Source organism: Harpegnathos saltator, unplaced genomic scaffold (genome assembly GCF_003227715.2).
Source record: "Harpegnathos saltator strain DR-91 unplaced genomic scaffold, Hsal_v8.6 scaffold418, whole genome shotgun sequence".
In the NCBI taxonomy this organism is placed as follows: domain Eukaryota; kingdom Metazoa; phylum Arthropoda; class Insecta; order Hymenoptera; family Formicidae; genus Harpegnathos; species Harpegnathos saltator.
This window is the reverse complement of record NW_020230226.1, coordinates 525778-549878: the sequence shown is the minus strand read 5'-3', so window position 1 is coordinate 549878 and position 24101 is coordinate 525778. Positions and strand designations below refer to the sequence as shown.

At 37.9% G+C, this 24101-nt stretch overlaps 1 protein-coding gene across 1 annotated transcript; it reads right to left on the bottom strand.

The window, feature by feature from the left end:
- Positions 1–2489: 2489 nt before the first annotated feature.
- Positions 2490–22405, bottom strand: LOC105186440 (short-chain dehydrogenase/reductase family 16C member 6). The gene is made up of 8 exons (XM_025301426.1): positions 22314–22405; positions 21574–21738; positions 18901–19055; positions 18610–18787; positions 17669–17798; positions 11112–11226; positions 10555–10680; positions 2490–2822 (listed from the first exon to the last, which is right to left on the bottom strand). Exons 2-8 carry the CDS (start codon positions 21730–21732, stop codon positions 2753–2755), a joined length of 933 nt encoding a protein of 310 aa, XP_025157211.1. The 5' UTR covers positions 21733–21738; positions 22314–22405; the 3' UTR covers positions 2490–2752.
- Positions 22406–24101: the final 1696 nt, after the last annotated feature.

The following is a 24101-nucleotide window of genomic DNA, read 5'->3' as shown; positions in this document are numbered from 1 at the left end:
TGTAGACGTATCTTCGACAACTGTAATTTCAACGTCGAATTAAATAATAAATTTACCGCGTCAAAAAAAAGGATTTGTCCTGAAAGACAAACCATGTTTTAAGTGAAATATACAGGGTTGTTAAAGCGTTTTCGGAACGAAAGTAAATCCGTTCGTGGACGTTCCGAATTTGCCGGTGAATCAGTGTCGCAGGTTAAAGAGCTAGAATCTTTGAAAACTGATTTTCCTTTATTGTTAAATCATTTGACGAGAATCGTCTAGTTACACGACCCGTTTAATTTATATTAATTGACCAGTTGGCCAATTGATATGATTAGTCGAAACATTTCCTTCACCCCGTTTCCCATTTTTCTCAACCCCTACTAAGAAGAATGGAAGGATATATAAGGACAACCACAAACCAGGAAGACTCCCTATCGGAGCTCTTAGCCCTGATGATGCAGCTGCAATGTTTGCGAAACGCCGGCACAAAGCTGAACTCCAACGCGGCATCCATCCGAAAGAAACATATCCTGATTATATCAATGGCGAAAGTCTAAAAACTAGTAGTATATTTTCATATATTAGGTCATTAAATATGAAATGTCCGATTTCCTTAAGTACTAAGTTCGATAATCGATATCTCTGATACTTCACCTTTACAGTTCTTTTTTGTTGTGAAGGTACATCATCATTCTTTCAAACGCATGTTTTGGTTTGTGATTATCTCTCGAATTCTCTTTGTTACAGCAATTTTTGTGTAACCATGGATAATGAACACACAGTACGTCGATAGTTTGAAAAGTTTTGTTCTGGCGATTTTAACTTTGAAAATGAGCCACGTGGGCGACCCGAGACCAAGGTGGATAATGATGAGCTGAAAGCTGTAATGGAAATGGATACATCTCAAACTACGCATGAATTAGTAGCAAAGTTTAACGTTTCTATTCCAACAATATTGGATCACTTGAAACAAATCGGCAAAGTAAAGAAGCTGGATAGATAGATTCCGCATGAATTAAAGGAGCGTTAGAAGAGAAATCGTCTCGAAGCTTACCTTTCTTTACTATCACGACGTAAAAGCGAACCATTTTTACATCGTATTGTTACGTGTGATGAACAACGGATTTTTTTCGACAATTGCAAGTATTCAGAACAATGGTTGGATATAGATGAAGTGCCGAAACACAATATGAAACCGAATATTCACAAAAAAAAGCTAATAGTGTCTGTTTAGTAGCCCAGCGCTAATATTATCCGCTACAGCTTCATGAAACCTGATCAATCGATTACAACGGATGTCTACTGTAACCAACTGGACGATATGATGAAAATACTTGCGATCAAGCAGCCGATATTGATCAATAGAGACAGGCTAATCTTTTTGTAAGATAACGCTCGACCACATGTCGCATAAACAATGTTGCTCAAATTACAGGAGCTGGACCTGGAAACTCTCTGTCACCCATCGTATTCACCAGACCTTGTATCAACTGACTATCACTTCTTCCAGACACTGAACCATTTCTTGCAAGGAAAAATATTAAGTTCTTAAGAAGCTGTGAAAAACATTTTCCACAATTTCATCGTCACCTGCTCTTCAGGCTTTTTCGCTGCTGACATAAATGAACTAGCGTTAAAATGACAGAACTGTGCCGATAGTTTAGGCGCATATATGGATTAGTTGTACTATTTTTAGTTTAAATATAATAAATTAAACATCTGATTCGAAATCGGACATTTCATACTTAATGACCTAATATATTAGATATGTTGATGTTGATGTTACACTCTGTACTCATAGCTGAGAACAAAAGTAGACTCTATGATATTGCTTATCGTTGCTCTCCATATTCAAGAAGAAGGACTTCCTGCACAAGATTATAAATTGCGACGAAAACTGGATTCTCTATGATAATCGGAAGAGGCGAAAATCGTACGTTTATCTGGATGAACCTTCGACCAGTACCAAGATCATATATTCACGCCAAGAAGATGTTGTGGTATATACGATGGGATGTATCAGCAGGGCGCCGTACACTATGAATTGCTCCAACTTGGTGAAACGATCATTGCTCAGCGTTATCAGCAGCGGCTGATTTGTGTTAATGACTGGAGGAAAAAAGGCCTTATATCGGCAAGGGAAGAGGGAAAGTCATTTTGCTTCAGGATAACGCGCAGTCATATGTAGCAAAAATGATTTTGGAAACGAGCATCAACTTGGGCTGGAAAGTTTTATCGCACTCGGCATATTTTTCAGACTTTGTCCTTTTAATTCCTGCAACATCACCTGGCTGATATCCACTTCACTTCTGTCGAGAATGTCGACAAAAGTATTGTTGAGTTTATCAACTCAAAATAACCCTCTTTTTTTCGAAATGAAATTCGACAGCTCCCCGAAAGGTAGCGCAAATATGTAGAAAACGAGGGGGATTATTCCGAAAATTAAGCAATTATCCGACTTTTTATAAATTAATATTAAATTAAAGTTCAGTAAAAAAGGTCGAAAATTCAGTTGCACATTTAATATGTTGAATTAACATATAAACTTATGTTATAAATTTAACATAACAAGTTAAACAAGGTACGGGTTTTAACACAAACATACAAATTTTTTTATTGTGTAGTAATGTTGAACGGTGAACAGAAGCAACTATTGTGCAATCGGTTTAAATCTCACCATTACGTTCCTTACTTATAATACATACTAAATACACACTCTAGAAGACATTTCAATGTTTGTGAAGAGGCTTATTAGTAAATTCGGCATTGATCAATCGTCCATATCGGCATCAAAATGAAAAAGGTCTATTAAACACATTTGTGCCTTGTTAGGAAGAAGTCTGAAATAAAAGTAATAGTTCCATTAAAAAATATGAACGTTGGAACAATCATAGCTATACATATGTTTATATCAAACATGTAATTGTTTTACCAATTTGTTATAAAAGACAGAATAGGACTTCGCATTAATATATTAATATCATTTTGGATCTCTGTAAAATCAGCTGGTTTTTATATATGTTGTAGCTTACAACCTGCTGAACGAAAAATGTAATAAGCTGAAGGTCAAATAATCGATAGTTTTTGCGTAATAGTTAACCAAAAAGGAAAAAATCGGACTAGAGATATCGAAAACTTTATAGGAAAATCTTTATAATGGCATATAATATAATAAAATAACTATACGAGGGCAGTCTGAAAAGTTCTCGGCCTGACACATAGATGCCATTAGAAACTGTCAAACTATAATTGCATTGGAAAGTGACATCCCTGATATACGAGGGTGGTCCGATAAGTACTTAGCCTACAAAAGAAAAACGAAAATTTTGGAAAAGTGGCGATTTATTTCTCAACATAGTCTCCTTTTAGCTCGATACACTTGACCCAGCGATGCTCCAACTTCTTTAACCCGTCTGAAAAATACGTTTTCTCAAAGTCTGCAAAGTAGGCCTCCGTGGCGGCGATGACCTCCTCATTCGACTCAAATTTCTGCCCGGCGAGTGACTTTTTCAAGTTTGGAAACAAAAAGAAGTCGCACGGGGCCAAATCTGGAGAATACGGTGGATGGGGCAGCAGTTCGTAGCCCAATTCGACCAATTTGACCGTGACGAGGACGGAGGTGTGAGCCGGTGCGTTGTCATGGTGGAAGAGCACTTTTTTCTTCGCCAAATGGGGCCGTTTTTTCTGCAATTCGGCGTCGAATCGGCCCAATAATTCGGCATAGTACAGCCCTGTGACCGTTTTGCCCTTCTCTAGGTAGTCGATGTAGATCACACCTTGTGAATCCCAGAAAACGGTGGTCATCACCTTTCCGGCCGATAGGACAGTCTTCGCCTTCTTCGGAGCACGTTCGCCGGGTGAAGTCCACTGTTTCGACTGTTCCTTGGTCTCTGGTGTGTACCAGTGGATCCATGTTTCGTCGACAGTCACGAAACGACGCAGAAACTCCTTCGGATTGCGCTTAAACAGCGTCGAACACTGCTCTGAAGTGGTCTCACGGTTGCGCTTGTTGTCCGGGTGAGCAAACGCGGCACCCATCGCGCCGACAGCTTTCTCATGCCCAAAATTTCATGCAGGATATGACCCACGCGGTCTTTTGAGATGCCTACTGTCTCAGCTATCTCGCGCACCTTCAATCGGCGGTCTGCCAATACGAGATCGTGGATTTTTGTCATGTTATCCTCCGTGGTAGCCGTTTTCGGGGCACCTGGGCGTGGCTCATCAAAAACCGACGTGCGACCACGTTGAAACTCGTTAAACCAATTTTTGACGGTCGCCATCGAAGGAGAAGAGTCACCGTACACAGCATCCAAGCGCTCTTTGATTTCGCTGCGCGATTTCCCTTCCAAAAACAAGAATCGAATCACCGACCGATATTGCTCTTTTTCCATTTTTCTAAAATCCGCGGACACGCCCACTTCCACACGCGGTCAAAACAAAACTACGAGTCCGATTCGGCTGAAATTTCGACAGTAGCCGTCTACGAGAATGTACTACACGATAGTAAATTTCTCTTGCGATAGTGGCGCCATCGGGCGGTGAGGCTAAGTATTTATCGGACCGCCCTCGTAAACCCATGTAAAGTTTTATTTCGATCTGTCAAGTCATTCGAGTAGTCATCAGTTTAATATTGACGTGTCATTGTCTTTTGTAAAATGGAAAAAATTGAATATCGTGCAGTGATTAAATTCTTTGTTTTGGATGGTTTAACACCAACAGAAATTCATCCAAAATTGTTAAAAGTGTATAAGGATGCATCACCTTCACTTTTCACTGTGAAGAAATGGGCTGCTCTTTTTAAATATGGTCGTATAAGCCTCGAAGATGATCCACGCGAAGGTTGTCCAAAAACTGCTACAACACTACAAAACATTCAACAAGTTCAGGATATGGTGTTAGATAATCGGCGAGTGAAAATGCGTGAAATAGCTGAGGTCATAGGCATCTCAAAAGAACGAATTAGAAATATTTTGCATGAAGAATTACATATGAAAAAGCTTTGTGCAAGATGCGTGCCGCATTTGCTAACAATTGCGCCAAAAACGCATTCGAATGCGTATTTCTCAAGCGTGTTTGGATCGTTTTAAGCAAAATAAAATGGATTTCAAGCGTCGTTTCATAACTGTTGATGAAACTTAAATCCACCACTATACACCAGAGCGAAGAGAACAGTCGAAACAATGGATTGAAGCCGGTGAAAGTGCACCAAAGAAGGCAAAGACGGTCCCATCAACAGAAAAGGTTATAGTATTATAACGTTTTATAAAAGGTTATAGTATTATAACGTTTTATAAAAGGTTATAGTATTATAACGTTTTATAAAAGGTTATAGTATTATAAAAGTCTTTTAGGATTACAAAGGTGTTTTGTCGATCGATTATCTTCAGAAAGATAAAACGATTAATTCTGAATATTATTGTAACCTTTTGGACCTATTGGATGCAAAAATTCGTGAGAAAAAACTTGCTTTAAAGAAAAAAAGAATCGTTTTCCATCAAGACAATGCACATATTCACACAAGTGTTTTGACAATGGCAAAATTTAACGAATTAAGGTACGAATTGCTTGAACATCCAGTGTATTCACCAGATTTGGCTCCCTCTGACTATTATCTGTTTCCAAACCTGAAAAAATTCCTGGCTGGAAGCGTTTTACATCAAATGACGAAGCTATTGCAGCCGTGGATGGATATTTTGCAGACCTTCCGGAATCACACTTTAATAATGGTATTGAATTATTGGAAAAACGTTGGAGTAAATGTATTGGAGTTTCAGGAGATTGTATTGAAAAATAAAACATATTTCACGGCAAAAAAAATTTCTTTCATTGTTAGGCCGAGAACTTTTCAGACTGCCTACGTATATATATCTTATATATTGTTGCGCTCACTCTCGCACTCGCGTTTGCACTCAGGTAAATGAAAACACTCGCGTAAGAATAACAAGCTTTACTATTTACAGCGCAGCTCGCACAAGCTTTAAACAATAATTCTCTAACCTACAATTCTCGCGTCTATCTACGATGACAGCTTGCCGGAGACTCTCTGTCAGCTGTTGTTGTTTTCTTCTTATCGATTTTCCGTCGTCCAGACAATCTTCGTTCAGTCAAAATCAGCATCAGATGCCTAAAGCCCGTGTCACATTATGGGTTGAAGATCAAGGATTGCGGATTGAAGATTAGATTTCAACGAATCAACGAACTTCGGTTTTGATTTGTTTCATTCTGATTGGTCAAATCTTAATCTTCAATCCGCAACCCTTGATCTTCAATCCGTAGTGTGATACGGGCTTAAGGCTCACGGACAATGGACGCTGTCACAAACTTTGTAGCTCGGACACAATAATTATATATAATTATATATAATTATATATAGTACCATTGAAATACCTACCATGTTTATGTCGTTGGTTTTGGGTTATGCCAAGAGTAGAGATATTATGTTAGATATTCCGTAACAATGTATCACGTTGTACATAAGTCATATCTTAAATGGTTATATATAATGTATATATGAGTTATATATAATGTATGACTATAATGACTATATATGGTTATATATAATGTATATATGAGACCATAATATGTATTAACAAATGGAGCGTATATAGTATTTCTCCTAGAATCAATAAAAATAATGATTTTTCTGTAAAGTTTCGATGTACTTCAGCTCAATTTTTTTCTCTTTGATTGACTATTTGTAACGAGGGACAAGGATTCCCTTATCCCCATTACGACCGTGTCGGCGACGACGATCAGTCGCCGCACGGCAGAACACCGCCGCTACTGTCCCTGCACCGCACCGTCCATCAGTGCCGCGGCACTAAGGCTCGAGCGCCGAATTATTACGAGCAATCGCTCGTCCGCTCGGGAAAAATCGGGAACGGGATACGAAAAGGGATAATCCTAAAATTCGCATGCGCGAATTTCGTGGAATTGGGGGATAACTCCTTCTGAGTTGCGCGTACCCCCGTTCGCGAAATTAAAGGGTAAATAACTCGTTCTCTTGACGAGATCGTGAGCAGAGCGGCATCGTCTCGGAGTGAGACAGTCTTCAGAGCACAGCTCCACGGCTAGGAGAGGCACCAGACCAGAAGACCGAGTAGGACTGAGGAGATCAGTAAAGCGAACAGAGAGTCCGGAAAGCACGGCCAAACGCCGGTGAGTAATTCTCCAAGTACTATATCGCATCACCGGGAGAATATTACAAGACCCGGCGGCACGTGCTAAATGGACGCCCAGCGTTCCATCGATCCGATCCGCGATTTCCAAATACTCATCCGTCGACGTTAGGCAGTTAGCCGCCACGCCGAATTAGAATAAATTCCTGTTGCGAGAGAACGGCAGCAGTTAGCCACCGTCTCCGAATTTCTAAGTGCTCGTCCGTCCGCGTTAGGCAGCAGTTAGCCGCCACGCGGAATTAGAATAAGTCTCTGTGAGAGAACGGCAGCAGTTAACCACCGTCTCCAAATTTCTAAGTGCTCGTCCGTCCGCGTAAAGACCGTATCACACTAGCGACTCGCGGCTGCGACTGCGACTGCGATTGCGACTGCGATTTCTAATTTTCCAATCACACTTGCGATTGGCGATCGGGGCTGCGGCTAAATATTGTTAACATACTGTCACACGTACAACCCCAGAGAAGGGGTTTACATTCTACGAGATCTATTAAATAATAGTCTATCTCTTTATTAAATTGGCTCGACATTTAAAAAAAAATATGTAACACATAAAACAACACTAGATATAACCTTATTCTAATGATCACCGACTTCTACATACTATTAAATAAATGTGATTATGACGAGCGTGATTATCACGTGATTATACGGAGTTCTGTGATTGGTTGCGACTGCGGCTGCGACTCGAAAAATGGACAGCCGTCCAAACGATAGTCGCGAGTCACAGCCGCGAGTCGCTGCTTTCTGATTGGACGAGGAAGAGTCGCAATCGCAATCACAGCCGCAGTCGCAGTTGCGAGTCGCTAGTGTGATACGGCTATTAGGCAGCAGTTAGCCGCCACGCGGAATTAGAATAAGTTTCTGTTACAAGAGACAGCAGCATTTAGCCACCGTCCCTGAAATTTCTAAGCACTTATCCGTCCGAGCGAATATCATCACGGATCATATAAGTCGAGAAAATCCGGTATACTAGAAGAATATTATTATTTACCGACGTCTCTTTCGAACGTACTAATACTGAATATTGATCACCCGCGAGTTTGTTTCTAAACAATCAAAGCGACCGAGTATTATCACGGTTCTTATAACTCGAGCAATTCAGAGGTTAGCGCGAGAATATTATTATTTATCGGCGTCTCTTTCGAACGTACTAATACTGAATATCCCCGGATTATCGTTAAAGGTTCCGGTCGCAAGTCGTTCGCGATAGTTATAAGATCCCTGAGAGTATTGTTAACAGTGCCGCGCGTTCGTCATTAGCAATATTGCTCCTATTTAGCAATACGTTATTGATATCCGCGGTCGCGAAACTGGTATGACACTTATCAACGTCACCTGAGTCTTGCTCAAATTTCCGGACGCGAGCCGTTTACAACATAGAAAAGTCTACCAGATATTGTCAAGATCACGGGACGCGAGTCGTTATCTATCAGACGCGGATGTAATTTGTACGACGCACAGCCGGTTAAAAGTGTGACTAGCCCATCTGCAACATCTTATGATAATTATTTCCGAACGAGAGCAGGTAGTTGCGGCGCTCATAAATTGTCTCGTTTGTCTTCTTCCATCATTTCGAGTTACCAGAAATCGCGTGCATTTATTGTTGCCGCCGGCAAAGAGCGGCCGACCCTCATCAACCGTTGACAGATCTCGAGCACGTTGTCTGTCAAAAATCCGTGGCACGAAAATTTATAAACACTTCCCGGTGCGAATTCGAAGCTGCTTCACGAAATTTAGCGAGGCCGTCAGCGTGAGCTGTATCAGATAGCCGTTTTTCTTACGCGGACAAGTTTATAGCGAATAAGGAGACAAAAGCAAAACGAAGTGAGGCCGATCAAAAAACCAGAAGAACCCATCGGCAGAGCAGAGCGAAATTAAGATTTGAAATCAATTAATCCTTCCCAACAATCCCGCAGCGAACACCCGTCCGTCGGTTCGCGGCAAGAGAGCACGGCCGACAGCGGGAGGCCGATCAAGACGAACCGAACAGAGACCTCCGACCCGCGACTCGTCACACTCGCGAGGATGGAACGAGGAGAGACGAACGGCGGGAGGGCGGAGCGTTACATATTACTCAAAAGCTGTCTATTATTTGCCTTTGAGCCTAATATATTTTTCGTTCAGCAGGTCATTAGCTACAACATACATCAAAACTATTCCTATTAGCCTGTTTCATCGAGATCCAAAATCATATTTACGAGGGCTGTTTGATCAGTGACATAGAAACAAAAGAAATTTCATGCCAAATCGACTTATTTTTCGACAATTCACTTTTACAATTTCCTTTTGGTTCGAATTTCTTTAAACCTTCCAAAAAATACAATTCTTCACTCTGCAAAATAGGCATTTGTTCCAGCGCGATCATCTCCTCGCGACCATTTGGCCATGGCAGACATATGAACTAGTTCATTGTCGTAGGAAAAGAAAATTTTTTCCTTTGCCAGATGAAGCCGCTTTTCTATCGATTCAGCGTGAAATCAGTCCAATAAGGAGGAATAATATAAGGACGTTTGTCCTTTTTCCAAGTAGTCGATAAAGATTATGCCATGCGAATCTCAGAAAATTTTGGACATAACTTTTTCTGTTGATGAAACCGTTTTCGTCTTTTTCGCAGTCCGTTCGCTAGGAGAAATCCATTGTTTCGATTGCTTTCTCGTTTCTAGAGATGGATCCATGATTCATAAACAGCTACATATCATCATAAAAACTCTATTGGATAGCGTTTAACATGTCCAAACACTGCTTCGAAATAGTGACGCGATTCCGTTTCTGATCAACTGTGAGCAAATGCGCTAGTTATCATATCGATAGCTTTTTTATGCCGGAATGTTCATACAGAATATGAAAAATATGTTCGTCTGAGATGTTTACCATCTTAGCAATCTCTTATATCTTTACTCGACAGTCGTCCGACACAATATCATGGATTTTATTGACTGTTTCTTCAGTTGTGACTTCACTCGAACATCCTGAGCACTCAATATCATTCGTGCTTGTACGATAACGACGAAATTCAATGATCCACTTGTGAATTATTCTATGCGACGGAGCAGAATTCCCACAATATTTTTTTAGTTTCCCTCCAGTTTCTTAATAGCTTTTCCATCCAAAATATAGTGCTTCATCTGCACACGAATTCATTTTTTCTATTGTAACAAAGACACATAATCTTATCCGCTTTCGAACGCTGTCAAAAAGTTTCTACTTCACAGTTCTACTTGAAATTTTGTGAGTATATTCAAATAAGATGGCAAATATTACAAATAAAAATGGATGTACGATTTGAGCGCCATTCTTTGTCAGAATTAGTGATCAAACAGCCTCGTAATTAGTCCCGGTTCCTTACACTTAAAACTTAGTGTATTACGGTTACATTTGCAATTATGTTTCTAACCTTATAATCGAGAATACCGGCAGCCAGAATGAAGGAAAAACCTTTTCTATGAAACCTCGTCTCTGTGCATCGATAATCAAAGAAGCAGCTTCCCGCGGTGAATAACGTCCAAACAGACTTGGAAATCTGTTATTTAGGAAAATGATATTACAAGTACATGTTTACTGATTCAGAAAAAATAAATACAACCTGGAGTGGTGATAATGATATGTATAAATTTTTGGATATTATTTTAGTTTATCCCATTCAGATCTTGATTAATGATAATAGAGAGTAAAATTAATTGGGTTATTTATCACTAGAAGCAATTAGAAATATCAGCATTAAAAATAATATTTTAATGTTTTGTGACGGTGTAAATGTGATGTAAGAAAATACTTAACTATGATAAAAAATGTCGATTTTCTGATTGATAATGTATGAAATAGAGAAATTATTTTATACAGCTTTTGTATAAAATTTAATATATTATAACTATCACTATACGCTAACGCAATTATAAATTATTTACTATATGCATAATAGTATTAAAAAGATACATCCCATTCAGATCTTACCTTATGTTTTTGGTCAAATTGGTAGTCACTAAACCCGGGAGAATGGTAGTAAATTTAACAGAAGACTTTCCTTTAGTATACATACGTAGTTCTTCGCTAATACTCTCCATAAGTGCTGCAATTTGATGATTGTTCGTTATAATAAACATTAAGCAAATAATAAAGTAGAAATTGAGTTTATTAGAAACTCATTAAAAGAATAAAACTCAAAAATCTCATAAAAAATGAAACAAAAATATCCTGCACTATTTTTATATACGTTTCTGTATTATCGTAAGAAGTTGGACAACACAGTACATTGTTTGCATTATCACGTTCTTTTCCAATAATATTTATTATTGCTAACATTATATTGTTAAGACATAATCAATAAAGCAAAGACATGTTTTCTAGATTACTTATCAGAATTTGTTTCATTGTATTGCACGGATTTTTGCCCAAGAGTTTTAAATATATATCTCTTTGTAATTTGTCGTGGTTGCGTTAGCAATGTAATGTTACAATTTAAGCAAATAGTTATGAAACTGTATCATTTACAGAGATTTAAAAAAAAACGTGTCTGCAAAAGATGTTATTGTGCAAAAAATCTCAAAAAATTATAGAATGTCACAAATGGATCAAAAATAACTTTCAATTAGTTTTTATCTCTCTTTATTCAAATATTTGCAAATTATGAAAAAATATTGAAAACTAGTTTAATGTAGACAAATATATACAGAGTACCTGGTAATTAGCTGCCAACCCGAAGTGTGAAGATTGGGTCAAGACAAACATAAAAGTCCTATATAATTTTGCGAGATTCGCAATAATTATCGAGTTATTAATTACAGAATCTGACGAGTGAGCGTACGCTGAGAAGGATGATTGGAGAAGCGTCGCGACTTCTCGGAATACAACGCAGCCCAGTCGACCCAGCAATTGTTGGCGGCGTGCGGAGAGATGTACCAGGTGTGGCGGTTAATAATTCTTAATTTTTTTAAGAGATGGCGCTGGAAACAAGGATTGGTTCACAGTCTAACCTCTTATGTCATTTTGTTGCTATGATAGTACCTTTCAAAACGCCATTGATGTTTAAATGATTTCGGGTTAGCGTCATATTTTTTTCGTGTGATAAACATGTCGAGTTTCAAGCCAAATAAAGAGCATTTGCGGCACGTACTGCTTTTCTTGTTCAATCAAAAGAGAAACGCGAGTGAAAGCCGTCGTATACTTGTGGAAACTTACAGTGACAATGTCCTAACGCATGACGCTTGTGTGCGTTGGTTTAAACGATTCAAAAGTGGTGATTTTGACTTGAAAGACAAAGAACGTCCAGGTCAACCGAAAAAATTTCAAGATGCCGAATTGCAAGCATTGTTGGACGAAGACGATACGCAAACTCAACAACAAATGACAGAGAGGTTAAATGTTGGTCGCCGAATCATTTGTGATCGTCTGCATGCCATGGGAAAAATCCAGAAAGCAGGAAAATGGATACCACATAAATTGAACAACAGACAGATGGAAAAACGAAAAACGGTGTGCGAAGTTTTGCTTTCTCGGCATAAAAGAAAGACTTTTTTGCATCGTGACTGGAGACGAAAAATGGATATATTTCGAGAACTCAAAGCTCAGAAAATCATGGGTTAACCCAGGACAATCATCAACATCGACCGCAAGACCGAATCGCTTGGAAGGAAGACAATGCTGTGCATCTGGTGGGATCAGAAGGGTGTCGTGTACCATGAGTTTCTGAAACTAGGTGGAACAGTTGATATCGTTCGCTACCGTCAACAAATGATCAATTTGAACCATGCATTGATCGAAAAGCGACCAGAATGGGCTACAAGACACGGAAAAGTAATTTTGCAGCACGACAACGCCCCATCACACACAGCGAAAGCGGTCAAAGACACCATTTCTATACTTGGCTGGGAACTCTTGCCTCACCCGCCATATTCACCAGACTTGGCCCCTTCCGACTATCACTTGTTTTTATCGATGTCTCACGCACTCTTCATGAAACATTTCAACAATTACGGAGATGTCGAAAAATGGCTTGATGATTGGATCACCTCAAAAGATGTACGGTTTTTCTGGGAGGGCTTCCACAAATTGCCAGAGAGATGGGAAAAATGTATAACTAGCGATGGCGCATACTTTGAATAAACTATTTTTTACTTTTCTCCTAATTTAAACGTGTTCTTTTTAAGAAAAATTTAAAAATTATTAACCGTCCCACCTGGTAAGTACAGCGAGATAAAACGGCGAATAGTAGCGCGTTGTCATTCCCCTCGCCGCGCACCAGCAACAGTTTCTGAATCGACTAGGCCGCGCTATGGCCTGAACAGCTGCAACGCTTTTCTAATCATTTATGTCGGCATGTTCCCATTCCTCAGATTTCTGTCATTAATAACTCAATAATTATATTTCGTGCCTCGTTCTCTAGATTACAGTGTAGTACTCCCTTCGAGCCATTAGATGTCACCAGTGCTGCAAAAATGTGCCCGCGCACATTTTCACAGCAATCACAGCATGGAGGATCACAGCATGGATGGGACGCTTCCCCTCGCACGCTGTGCGAGGGGAAGCGTCTCCTCCATGCGCCTTCACGCACACAACGCTGCTGCTCCGCCTATCGATGTGAAGCCTCGTCGCCTCACGCCAGCCTCGCCGAGCGAGAAAGAGAAACAGAATGAAATAAAGAAATAGAAAATGAGAAAAAGAAAGAGAATGATCTTCGCTCCTTCTCGGTCCTTCTCGCCCCGACTCAACTGCGTTAACGCGCGTCGGAGCGTATTTTGGCTTTCTCGGCGTGGATCTGAGTCGTGAGCGCGATTATGATATATCGTCGCTGCCGTGAAAAGATCCCCTATGTAAATTTTCTTATCAAATCGAGATGTTTACATCAATATACTATATATATAGTATATTCACAATTTTATTCTATATATAATGACACAAGTATGTTACAATCAGAAAACATGCACATAGGTTTTTTTACGGCAGCGACGATTTTTGACAAAATATGAAATAAATATAAGGCGAAAATTTAATATAACGTGCCGGTACGTCGCCCGGAGCGAAAGTAACATACTGGCAATTTCCTAACGAACGTTCTAAGTCTTTATAAAAAACTTTAAATCCGTTCGTTTATCGTTATGTTCATGGAATGAATGCGGAACTGATATTATCTCTTGAAGCTCAGAGTGGTCGTGGAAACGCATCTGGTTATGTACCCATCGACAAAATTCCAATCATCGTGGATAATCGCCATCTTCCAAACTTTGAGTCAAACGGATATGGTACGGATGGAATTTGGAATATCTCAAAACTCAATTGGCTGTGGATTTTGGAACACCATACCTTTGTTCAATAATGCGTGTTAAAAGGTGTGGATCCATTCCAATAACGGCCCTAACGCTCAACAAAATATGCTCCCTTGGTCCAATTTTTCGCTTGCTTCGGCTCAAGAACCCGCGTTCAGCTCGGCGTGTCAGTTTGCGGAAGTAGTTTCTGGTGCAATAAATGCGGAAACAGATTTTCGGAACAATTTTTCACACAGACTATTTTTCACAATATTCACAGGTACTTTAAGATTATTATTGTGTATTATCATTTGTTTATGGGTAAGCTCAATGTCTGGACCGTAATTCATTTGTGTCGTGACGCGTCGTGACCTTTTTTACTTCGATAGAGTTCTCTTCTCAGATGAGGCAAAATTTGATAACATGGGAAGCGTTAATCTGCATAACGCTCATTATTACGCCCAAGAAAATCCGAATTGGCGAAGAGATTATCGCACACAAAGGCGTTGGAGTGTGAATGTCTGGGCGGGTGTAGTTGAAGACCATCTGGTGGGGCCAATCTTTTACGAGCAAAATTTAAATGGACGACTGTATTTGGAAATTTTGGAGAATGAGATACCACCATTGCTACAAGATATCCCTCTAGATCTGCGACAGGTTATGGGGTTTCAACAAGATGGAGCTCTGTCACATCGTGTTCTACCTGTCAGGAGGTACCTCAATGGTAGATATCCGAATCGATGGATTGGTATCGGCAGTCCGGTTCATGAATGGCCGCCTAGATCACCGGATCTCACACCTCTCGATTATTTCCTCTGGGGAGCAGTAAAGGCAAAAGTTTACGCCCAAGCACCGACAACACGAGAAAACATACAACAAAGGATCCGAGCAGCATTTCAATCCATTACGGTCCAGACATTGAGGGAGGTTCAAGCCAGTTTTCGCGAGAGGGTGCAAATGTGCATTGCACAGAATTGGCACCAGATTGAGCACTTGATGTCATAGATCGAGTTCAATAATCAATCAATCGGCACTTTTCAAGGCCAATGATGTGCAAAATCCCATCGGCGACCTCCATGTGATGCACATCGAGTGATGCTAATGCCGAGGGTACTGGACATGATGAGATGAAAGATTTTTTCCAAACATTGGCGGAAAAAAGTGCACGATCAACTATGCGAAAATTCGAGTGAATTCCTTGCAGCATTCCAAGAACTTTTTGTCTTCTGCAATTTCCCCCCAAACCCCACCATTCTCGAGTAAAAAATTCAGAAAGTTTGAAAATTTCAATTTTGGAGACTGAATAAGTGAAATTAGTTTGCATTATAAAAAAAAATGCTTCAGACAAAAGTTTCATTTTTTTTACGTAGAATCGATTGCCGATGTGAAAAATAGGGGTTCCCATTTAAGAAAAAAAAGTTGACCTTGAATAACCTTGAACCCTTCACCAGGTCAAAATTGTTGATGGCATCGAATGTCCCCCTTAGAACTGAACAACATTTGTCTGACATTTTTTTCTGGAAAATATCCTCGAATTTTATTCAGCCGGCCGGATTAAAATGGGACACCCTGTATAAGTTTACTGGCAGGGAGAGTATCGACCAAGCATTTATAAAAAGAAAAGTATCAGACGAAGCTATCAGAGATAATACTAGCGTCGTTATCTGAGGCTACACTAGTGCAATATGAATCGGCCTTATGCCTCTGGTGGATGTTTTGCAAGAAATCGAGAAAATTATTTTTTAAACCGTCAGTAAATAAGGTTCTTAGTTTCTTAACAGAGAGTTTTGAAAATGAAGCATCCTATGGAACCCTGACCACATATAGAAGTGCAATATCTTTGATATCTAGTAATAAGATAGGAGAAAATGGACTCGTACGTAGATTTTTAAGAGGTGTGTACAACAAGAGGCCACTAAGGCCCAGGTATTCGCATATATGGGATGTTTCAATAGTTTTGGACTATCTAGAAAAACTGTATCCATTTGAAGCACTCTCAATCAGTCAATTGACGCAAAAAACAGTTACGTTATTAGCCTTATGCACGGCACATAGAACACAAACTTTAGCCAGTATCAAAGTGACGAATGTTTATAAAACAGGGAGCAACATTCATATCAAAATAGACAATAGAATTAAAACTTAGGGTCCAGGACGTTTCCAATCTTTGTTAATACTTCCTGAATTTAAAGAAAAACCGAGTTTGTGTATTGCAACACTGCTCCGAAGATATTTACAAGTTACAGAAAACTTAAGAAATTAGCAAAACAGTTTATTCATAGCCACAAAGAAACCCTTCTCTGCAGAATCTCTGTAGGATTCTCTGTAGGATCACAGACTATAGCGAGTTGGATTAAAAATGTCCTGCAAAATAGTGGTATTGATATTTCCATATTCAAGGCGCACTCAACAAGACATACGGCTACTTCCGCAGCATTTGCGAAAGGCGTAGGACTTGACACAATTAAGAGAGCAGCGGGTTGGACACAAAAATCGCAAGTCCTTGCCAAATTTTACAACAGGCCCATAGTAAAAAATGATAGTTTTGCGGATATTATCTTATGATGTAAGATTTAAATTGTGGTCGTGATTATAAATCGATTATAAGGAAAATGTTTAATTTATAGATGAATGTATTCTAGATTCTCTAGTTCTTTTTGTTTTCTTGGATCAGAGATCCCAGAAATATATACATGTATAAATATACTCTGAGTGATTAGAATCTCTAAAATTGCTGTTTCTCTAAAAGCTATAATGTAATCTGGAGAACGAGGCGCGAAATATAATTGAACAGTCGAACGAACTTACCTGTAAGTGAAGTTCGGCTGCAATTATATGAAGGGCCTCGTTCGAAAGATTACATTCCCTCCCGAAGAAATTTCAAAAAATTTCTTCACCCAGATATACCCTATACAGCAATTTCAGCTTCACTCTAAAATATGTGATGAACGTGGAGCATGGGACGACCAGGAGAGGAAGCCTTTTTCCTCTAAACCGATGTGACATCTAGCGACTCGAAGGGAGTACTACACTGTAATCTTTCGAACGAAGCCCTTCATATAATTGCAGCCGAACTTCACTTATAAGTAAATTCATTCGAATGTTCAATTATTATGAATTTCGCAAAACGGTATGGGACTTTCATGTTTGCCTTAACCCAATCTACCTTCACACTTCGACTTGGCAGCTAATTACCGGACATCCTATATTTACTGGGTAGCGTATCAGAAAACCATCAATTTTATTGATAACACAGATAAATCTTATTACCTCGTACTGCACTTTTCGAAGGGCAGTAAAGCGTCCCATATTGGCCGGCACACAGTGCTAATACTGATGAAATTGCTACCACATGACCATGATTCCTTTCGATCATGTTCGGTAAGAATGCTTTCATCGTCTGCAAATAATATTATTTTATTGTATATATTATTTCGTTTGTTGAATATGTTCGTCTTTATCTTTCAATTAACATAATAATTGTAATCAATATATTGTCCCAGCAAACATAATGTAACACGCTTGTTAGTTGTAATTTTCTAATGAACAATGTAACTGTTACATAACACGTATGTTATATAATAGTTACATTGAACATTATATAACAATTAATTACAGAAACCCACTAAGCAAATTGACGGCAAACTGCGTACAAATTTGCAGCATATTCGATAAAAACTCCATACCAAAACCACCTGTGTCCACATTCAGCTCGTGTTTTGGCGTCAATGTCGGGTAACTTGTAGCAACTTTGCAGCATAAGCTACACGAATTTTGCTGCACGTAACATAGCGCTTTACGTATTGTCGCAGCAAGGTTTGCGTGGTGTTTGTTACAAATTTGCTGTAAGTTAGCCGACAGCAAGCTATGTTATATATTTGGCGGCAGTTTGGCAGCAGAATTTGATAACACAGATCCTGCATCAAATTTGTTATTCATTTTCCATAAAAAATTGATAGCAAACTTTGCTCGAAATTTGCGTGGGTTTGGCTATCTGGGATATTATAACTAACAGGCATCTTACATATCACATTATGTTTGCCGGGATAGCTGTCACTGGAAATAATATAAATTACTTTCGTAATTTTTTCATATCATTTTAATATAATTAAAATTTTAAATTTGTAAATTAAATTTGGAAATTTGCGAATTATCATTTAATTTGTAAATTTTATCTTCTCCGTTTTCTCTTATATAAACATAATACTCGCCCAATAATGTGCCATGAAATTGACATTTATAACTTTGGAGATTTCATCAGTGTTATAATTCTCGAATGTTTGAATTGGTGCAATGCCGGCATTGTTGACTAAAATAGTGACGTCGCCAACTTCCTTTCTTACTTTTTCGGCTGTCTTGAAAACTTCATCTTTGTCTGATACATCGCAGCTGTAAATCGAAACAAATACGAATGGATTTCGAGAAATGATAGAATTATGTTATGTATGTGCGTACAGGGAAATATTTTATTATTTCGTTTAAAGGAAGCTGTGACAACGTACCGATAACCATATACCGAACTTTCGCTTATTTTTTTTATCTCGTCCACTGTTTGTTCGTTGATTTCTTTATTGATATCCCAACATACTACGGTCGCTCCTAAAGACGCATAACCAATTGCTAATTCTCTCCCAATTCCTTGACCTGCACCGGTTACCTGTGACGATACAGAATAATGAACAATATATTTTTTTCTTTTTCTTAATTTAGTTAGTTTCATAATATATAGAAGTTTACCACATTTGTGTCTTTAGAGTTTTTGCAACATATTTCGTACTCAATTAGAAAATTTATCTAGTGAACATTATTGAAAGATCAAATTTTTCTATTTCCTTTTATATTGGGTTAGGTAACCCTTGTATTGCTCCTTTATATTCTTTAGCTGATTTAAATCAAAGAGTATGTTTGGGATTATGTGTTTTCAGTTGGCCCTAAGAGCCGTTTTAACAAATGTTACTGAATCAATAATAAGATTTTTGTATTGCAATTTATACACTGTATATTGTGATGAGCTTTTATCAGAACACTTGTCCTACCGGCATGTGACTGTAACCACCTGGTTAATAGCTATAACTACATCTTCTTTGGAAACACTTTTATAATAGTGAGTGATAATATTTGAGGAGTACTCATCGTAATAAAATAAAACGTTATAACGAATATTAGGATAGTTTAAAAAAGGATCAGCGTTAAAATAGATGTAGACGTGAAGTCTCAGAAACTCGAAGATCTACGGCTCAGGAACAAGAGATGTCAGCACGAGGTTCAGAATCGCAGCATCCGAATGCCACAGAAGAGCGGCGGTAATGAGGTGATCAGCGGCGTGTTGTCTCAGGAAGCGGAGGACGGGACTCAGGAACAGGAGACGTCAGATGCGAAATTCAGGATCGCAGCATCCGAATGCCACAGAAGAGCGGCGGTGAAAAATAGAACAAATAGTTCCCCCAAACGCTCGTTTAAGCTAATGTAATGGGCAAGAATCTATAAGCAATGTAACTCCCGAGTGCTAGGATTCTCGCGCTAGCTGGCCGATCAAGAACCATGAGCTAAAAGCTCTTGAGCGCCTTAACTCGCGCTGTGTAGCCGGCAGAGGACCTTGAGCTGTAAGCTCCCAAGTGTGTAAGATTCTAGAGTACCAGAATGTATGACCACAGAAAACGATGCGTATTCTTCGAGAGTTAGAGAATATCTGAAAAAGGCAGCAATTTTTAGAACAAGAGAATCCCTTTAGAGTTGTTTACTCGTTTCTGTGCAACGAGAGTGTTCTGCTAAGAAAAACGTTATGAAAGTACGGGATTCAATTTTATTTTTTATACACTGGGTGACTTTAAAGAATTATTTTTTAACAACAAATTAAATTGTTGTGTATTTTCTTTGCAGATATTAAGGGTAGATCTAAGACGTGTAGTGCGAGTAAAAACCGGGAAATATGATGTTCCTGCGCGAAAGTAACGGATTTTTCATAACGTGTGTAATATACGATTTGAAAATTATTTTTCAATTCCGAGAGTACTTTCAGTGAATCAAACGATCCTTGCCAACGATTATAAAATATTAAGAAAAGATTTTTTATAATAATATGAAAGAGTATTGAAAATTTCTCTTCGCTTTGTAGCATTTTATTTAATAAATTGTTACGTGAAAGGTATAAACTGAAAAACGAAATAGGGAAATGCCTTAACAAAGCTTTAAAAATATTGCCTAAAATAAGTGTGTGTAATACATAAACAGGAAGTTCATTCCTATAAATCGGACGATTCTTATGGCGTTTGCTATATGATAAAAAGTTGCAGTATGATAAAAAATTACAATTAAAATATTATCTGTTTAATATAAACCATGTACAGTAATAAAAATTTTCAAAATATTTTTATTATTATTTAAATCTGGAGTGAAGAAAATCTTATACACATTAAAACATGTATCCAACAGTGATAGAGACCGCGCTGAATTATTCGTCATATATACGTTTAATTATATGTCATACATTCTAACATGTAGTTGCGAATAATATTTGAATAAATTAGTTATATGCTGGTATGCAAATGAACTAGACTAAAACAAGAACAGGAAAATCCACTTTTTCTTTAACAGTTTGTGTGGATGTTGTGTCAAAAGAACTTATTGATGTCTACGTTAATCTTAATAAAAGTGGCTGTCCTTGGAATATGGCATCAACATTACAAGAAAAATGTTACGTTATTTATTATGTCCGATTGACGTGAACATTGTAGATATGCAGTTTATTGAAATTGCCACGACATTTCCATCGCGAACGTTCAATCGTATTCGATCTGTCATCAATTTAACATTTCCTTTTATTATAGAAGATTCCAGTAATGCAATTCTATTCCGGAAAGTTGAGATATCTAATTGTCCATGCGCCGCGACAAATCTAAATATTCGAACAATATGATTGTGGGACATGATGGTATCACAAGTGCTGTTTAAAAACAGCCGAAATTTTCGTTACATTTGAATTGGGCTGCTTTACACTAATCTTTATAGCGCGAGATATGAAGGAGCAAGGGCTTAGTAATTTAATTAAATAAAGAAATATTTCAACATGATACAAACATGGTGAAATGGAAACCGTTTTGCTTTCCAGTGTACATACACTTGAACACAGAACGGTTTACACATATTTTCGTGCATGTTACCAATAGAGTACTTACTAAAACGATTTCGCCAACTACGCTCTTTTCCTCTCTTGGGACGATTAATCTGTACACTCCTTCGCAGATATAGTAGAAGATTTTTAATATGAGAAACAAGAATTCTGGTATGTTGGAGAGAAGTATTTTATTATTTAGTGTTTTGTCGACCTCACTCATGACTACCTAAAATTTGAATGTTTCGAATAAAAATATGCTATTAGATGAATCACTAATACTTGACATATAATTGTAAAATATTTGTTTTCATTTAAAAAATTTTTTTACAAAATTAACTATGTTACTCAGTACTCAGCAAAAATTGATGTATTGGTAATATGATATAGAGGAACGGACGTCTATATTGGTGTATATTGTACTTACATTTCAATAAATCGTAAATTCGATTAATAATGTTATTATTGTGTTGTATAATAAAACTGTTTAATACTATGGCAAGACTATGAGATGAATAGCGTAATTTAGGAGGAAAGTTATTAACCGATCAAGACAACGACCAGTATATTGTAAAACTTTTATTTTATGCTTTGCTTTATAGTTTGTTAAACTTATTGATCATAATTATTACGCTACAATCTTACGTTCTCGTTTATAAAACCAATAAGATTAAAAGTAGCTTATATGGTAAATCTCGATTTCAATTACAATTACAGTTTCAATTTTAATTATTATCTATTTAAACGTGTAATATTTATTTGCTATAGTGAATTAACTAACTGGCAGGATAAAACTTTAATTACCTGGTTACAACTGGCAATCTTGCTTGATGTATTATCGATGTTATCAGAACTGCTTCACAATCCACTTACGTGACGAATGAAAAGAAGTGTGAAAATCTTATCGTACATTCAACAGATATAATAAAAATAGGTCGAGCATGAAGTGGGAGACTTGAAAGTGCTTACATTATAGATAATGAGATAAGCGCCGGTTTAATCCGTTCGGTGGCCCCTGGGCCACCACACATAGAGGGGCACCTTACATATTGGAGCAAAAGAAAGAAGTCTCAACCGCAAAACACACAATACTTTTCAAGAGAATACAATATGATGAATACAATATGAATACATTTTTATTGCATTGTCACCACATAACAATTACATGCATTTACGTCTCATTTTCTTTGATACATACTCATTAACGATGTCATCGAAGTTTATATTCTCTAATAATGCATTCTCTATGTACATAACGCTGTATTCGTTCAGTTTTTTCTGGCTTAGAGTACTACGGTGATCGTTTTTAATCACAGACAGTCGAGAAAAAGATCGTTCTCCACTTCAATTACTTGGTAATATTGTTAAAAATATGCGCATGACTATTTCGATGTTTGGAAAAGTTCCAAACAGCTTTTCTACATTCAGTAATTCGTACATTTTTCTTATTGATCTTAATTCATTGTCTAACTTAGCTCTTGGTTCTAAATAAGACTTGAAGTGCATGAATTCTGATACGATACAACTTTTGTCAAAATCAGTTGGATAATGATCGCATAGTTTGTCGCAATTTATCTTTACATCTTCTTCGCTTATCTCTAAAATATTTGAAATAAATCCAAATCGACTATAAATAGTTTAATAATTGCCACTTCTACGAGTCAGTTCCACTGATAATTTGTCTGTAATAGATATAAAAACTTCTATTTTAAATTTTTCTTTCCCTCGCAAAACTATTGCATCTGTTGATTTATCGAAAAATGAAAGTCTAGTGCTGATTTTTCAAGTGCGTTTATTACTGTCCTTGTAATTCCTATCTTTAACTAATTTTTTCGCTTCCTGCTCATAATTTTCAAATTTAGTTCTGAAACTCTGAATATACTTTTCTAATGACGTTAACAAATCTACAACTACAGATAAGTCAATACTTTGTCTTTGTATTTTCAGACGTGCTATTTATACGACATAAAATATCATTCCAAAAATACTCGAGAAAGCTATCTCTAATTCTTTCATTTTATTACTCAAACACATAGTTTCATGCCTAGTTTCCATAGACTGCTGCTCATTATTAATTATTATTTCTAGCGCATCTTCAATTTTATTGTAATGCTGCACACGTTGAAAGTGGTAGTGGCGCAAATTGTTCTCGCGTAATGTATGTCGCACCAGATAACGCGGAACACCCAATACAGACGCCACCTTCCGCGTGCTGTTGCCGGGATCTCTATTAAATTCTTTTAAAATGCGCTCTTCTAAGTTCACATTGCGTAGTCTTGCACCTTCTTCTCGTGTACGACGAAAAACGAATCCCGTCTCCCTTACTCTCACAATGCACGAAAGAATCCTTTTTCGAGAGGGTCTGTCGCGCGCGGGAAATATTTGTGCGTATAAACGCTCCGCGGCAAGTGCGTTTTCACCTACGTAATAATCCGTACGTTATAATCATATCCGCGTATTCACTCGCGGTAAACATTATTGCACGATTTTTCCACATTATAACTTATAACTTATAACTAAGTTATTGCTCGAGGTTGTATCGTACACTGAGGCCGTGTCCTCAGTCACATTCCACGAGTTTGCTAAAAACAA

What these genes read in the sequence shown, in the direction of transcription:
- LOC105186440 (XM_025301426.1), bottom strand. Translation starts at nt 21,732, where the DNA reads ATGAGTGAGGTCGACAAAACACTAAATAATAAAATACTTCTCTCCAAC. An exon ending in TAGTTGGCGAAATCGTTTTA is followed by an intron (nt 19,056 to 21,573) that starts GTAAGTACTCTA and finishes GTATCGTCACAG; the next exon opens with GTAACCGGTGCAGGTCAAGG. An exon ending in ATTTCATGGCACATTATTGG is followed by an intron (nt 17,799 to 18,609) that starts GCGAGTATTATG and finishes TATTATTTGCAG; the next exon opens with ACGATGAAAGCATTCTTACC.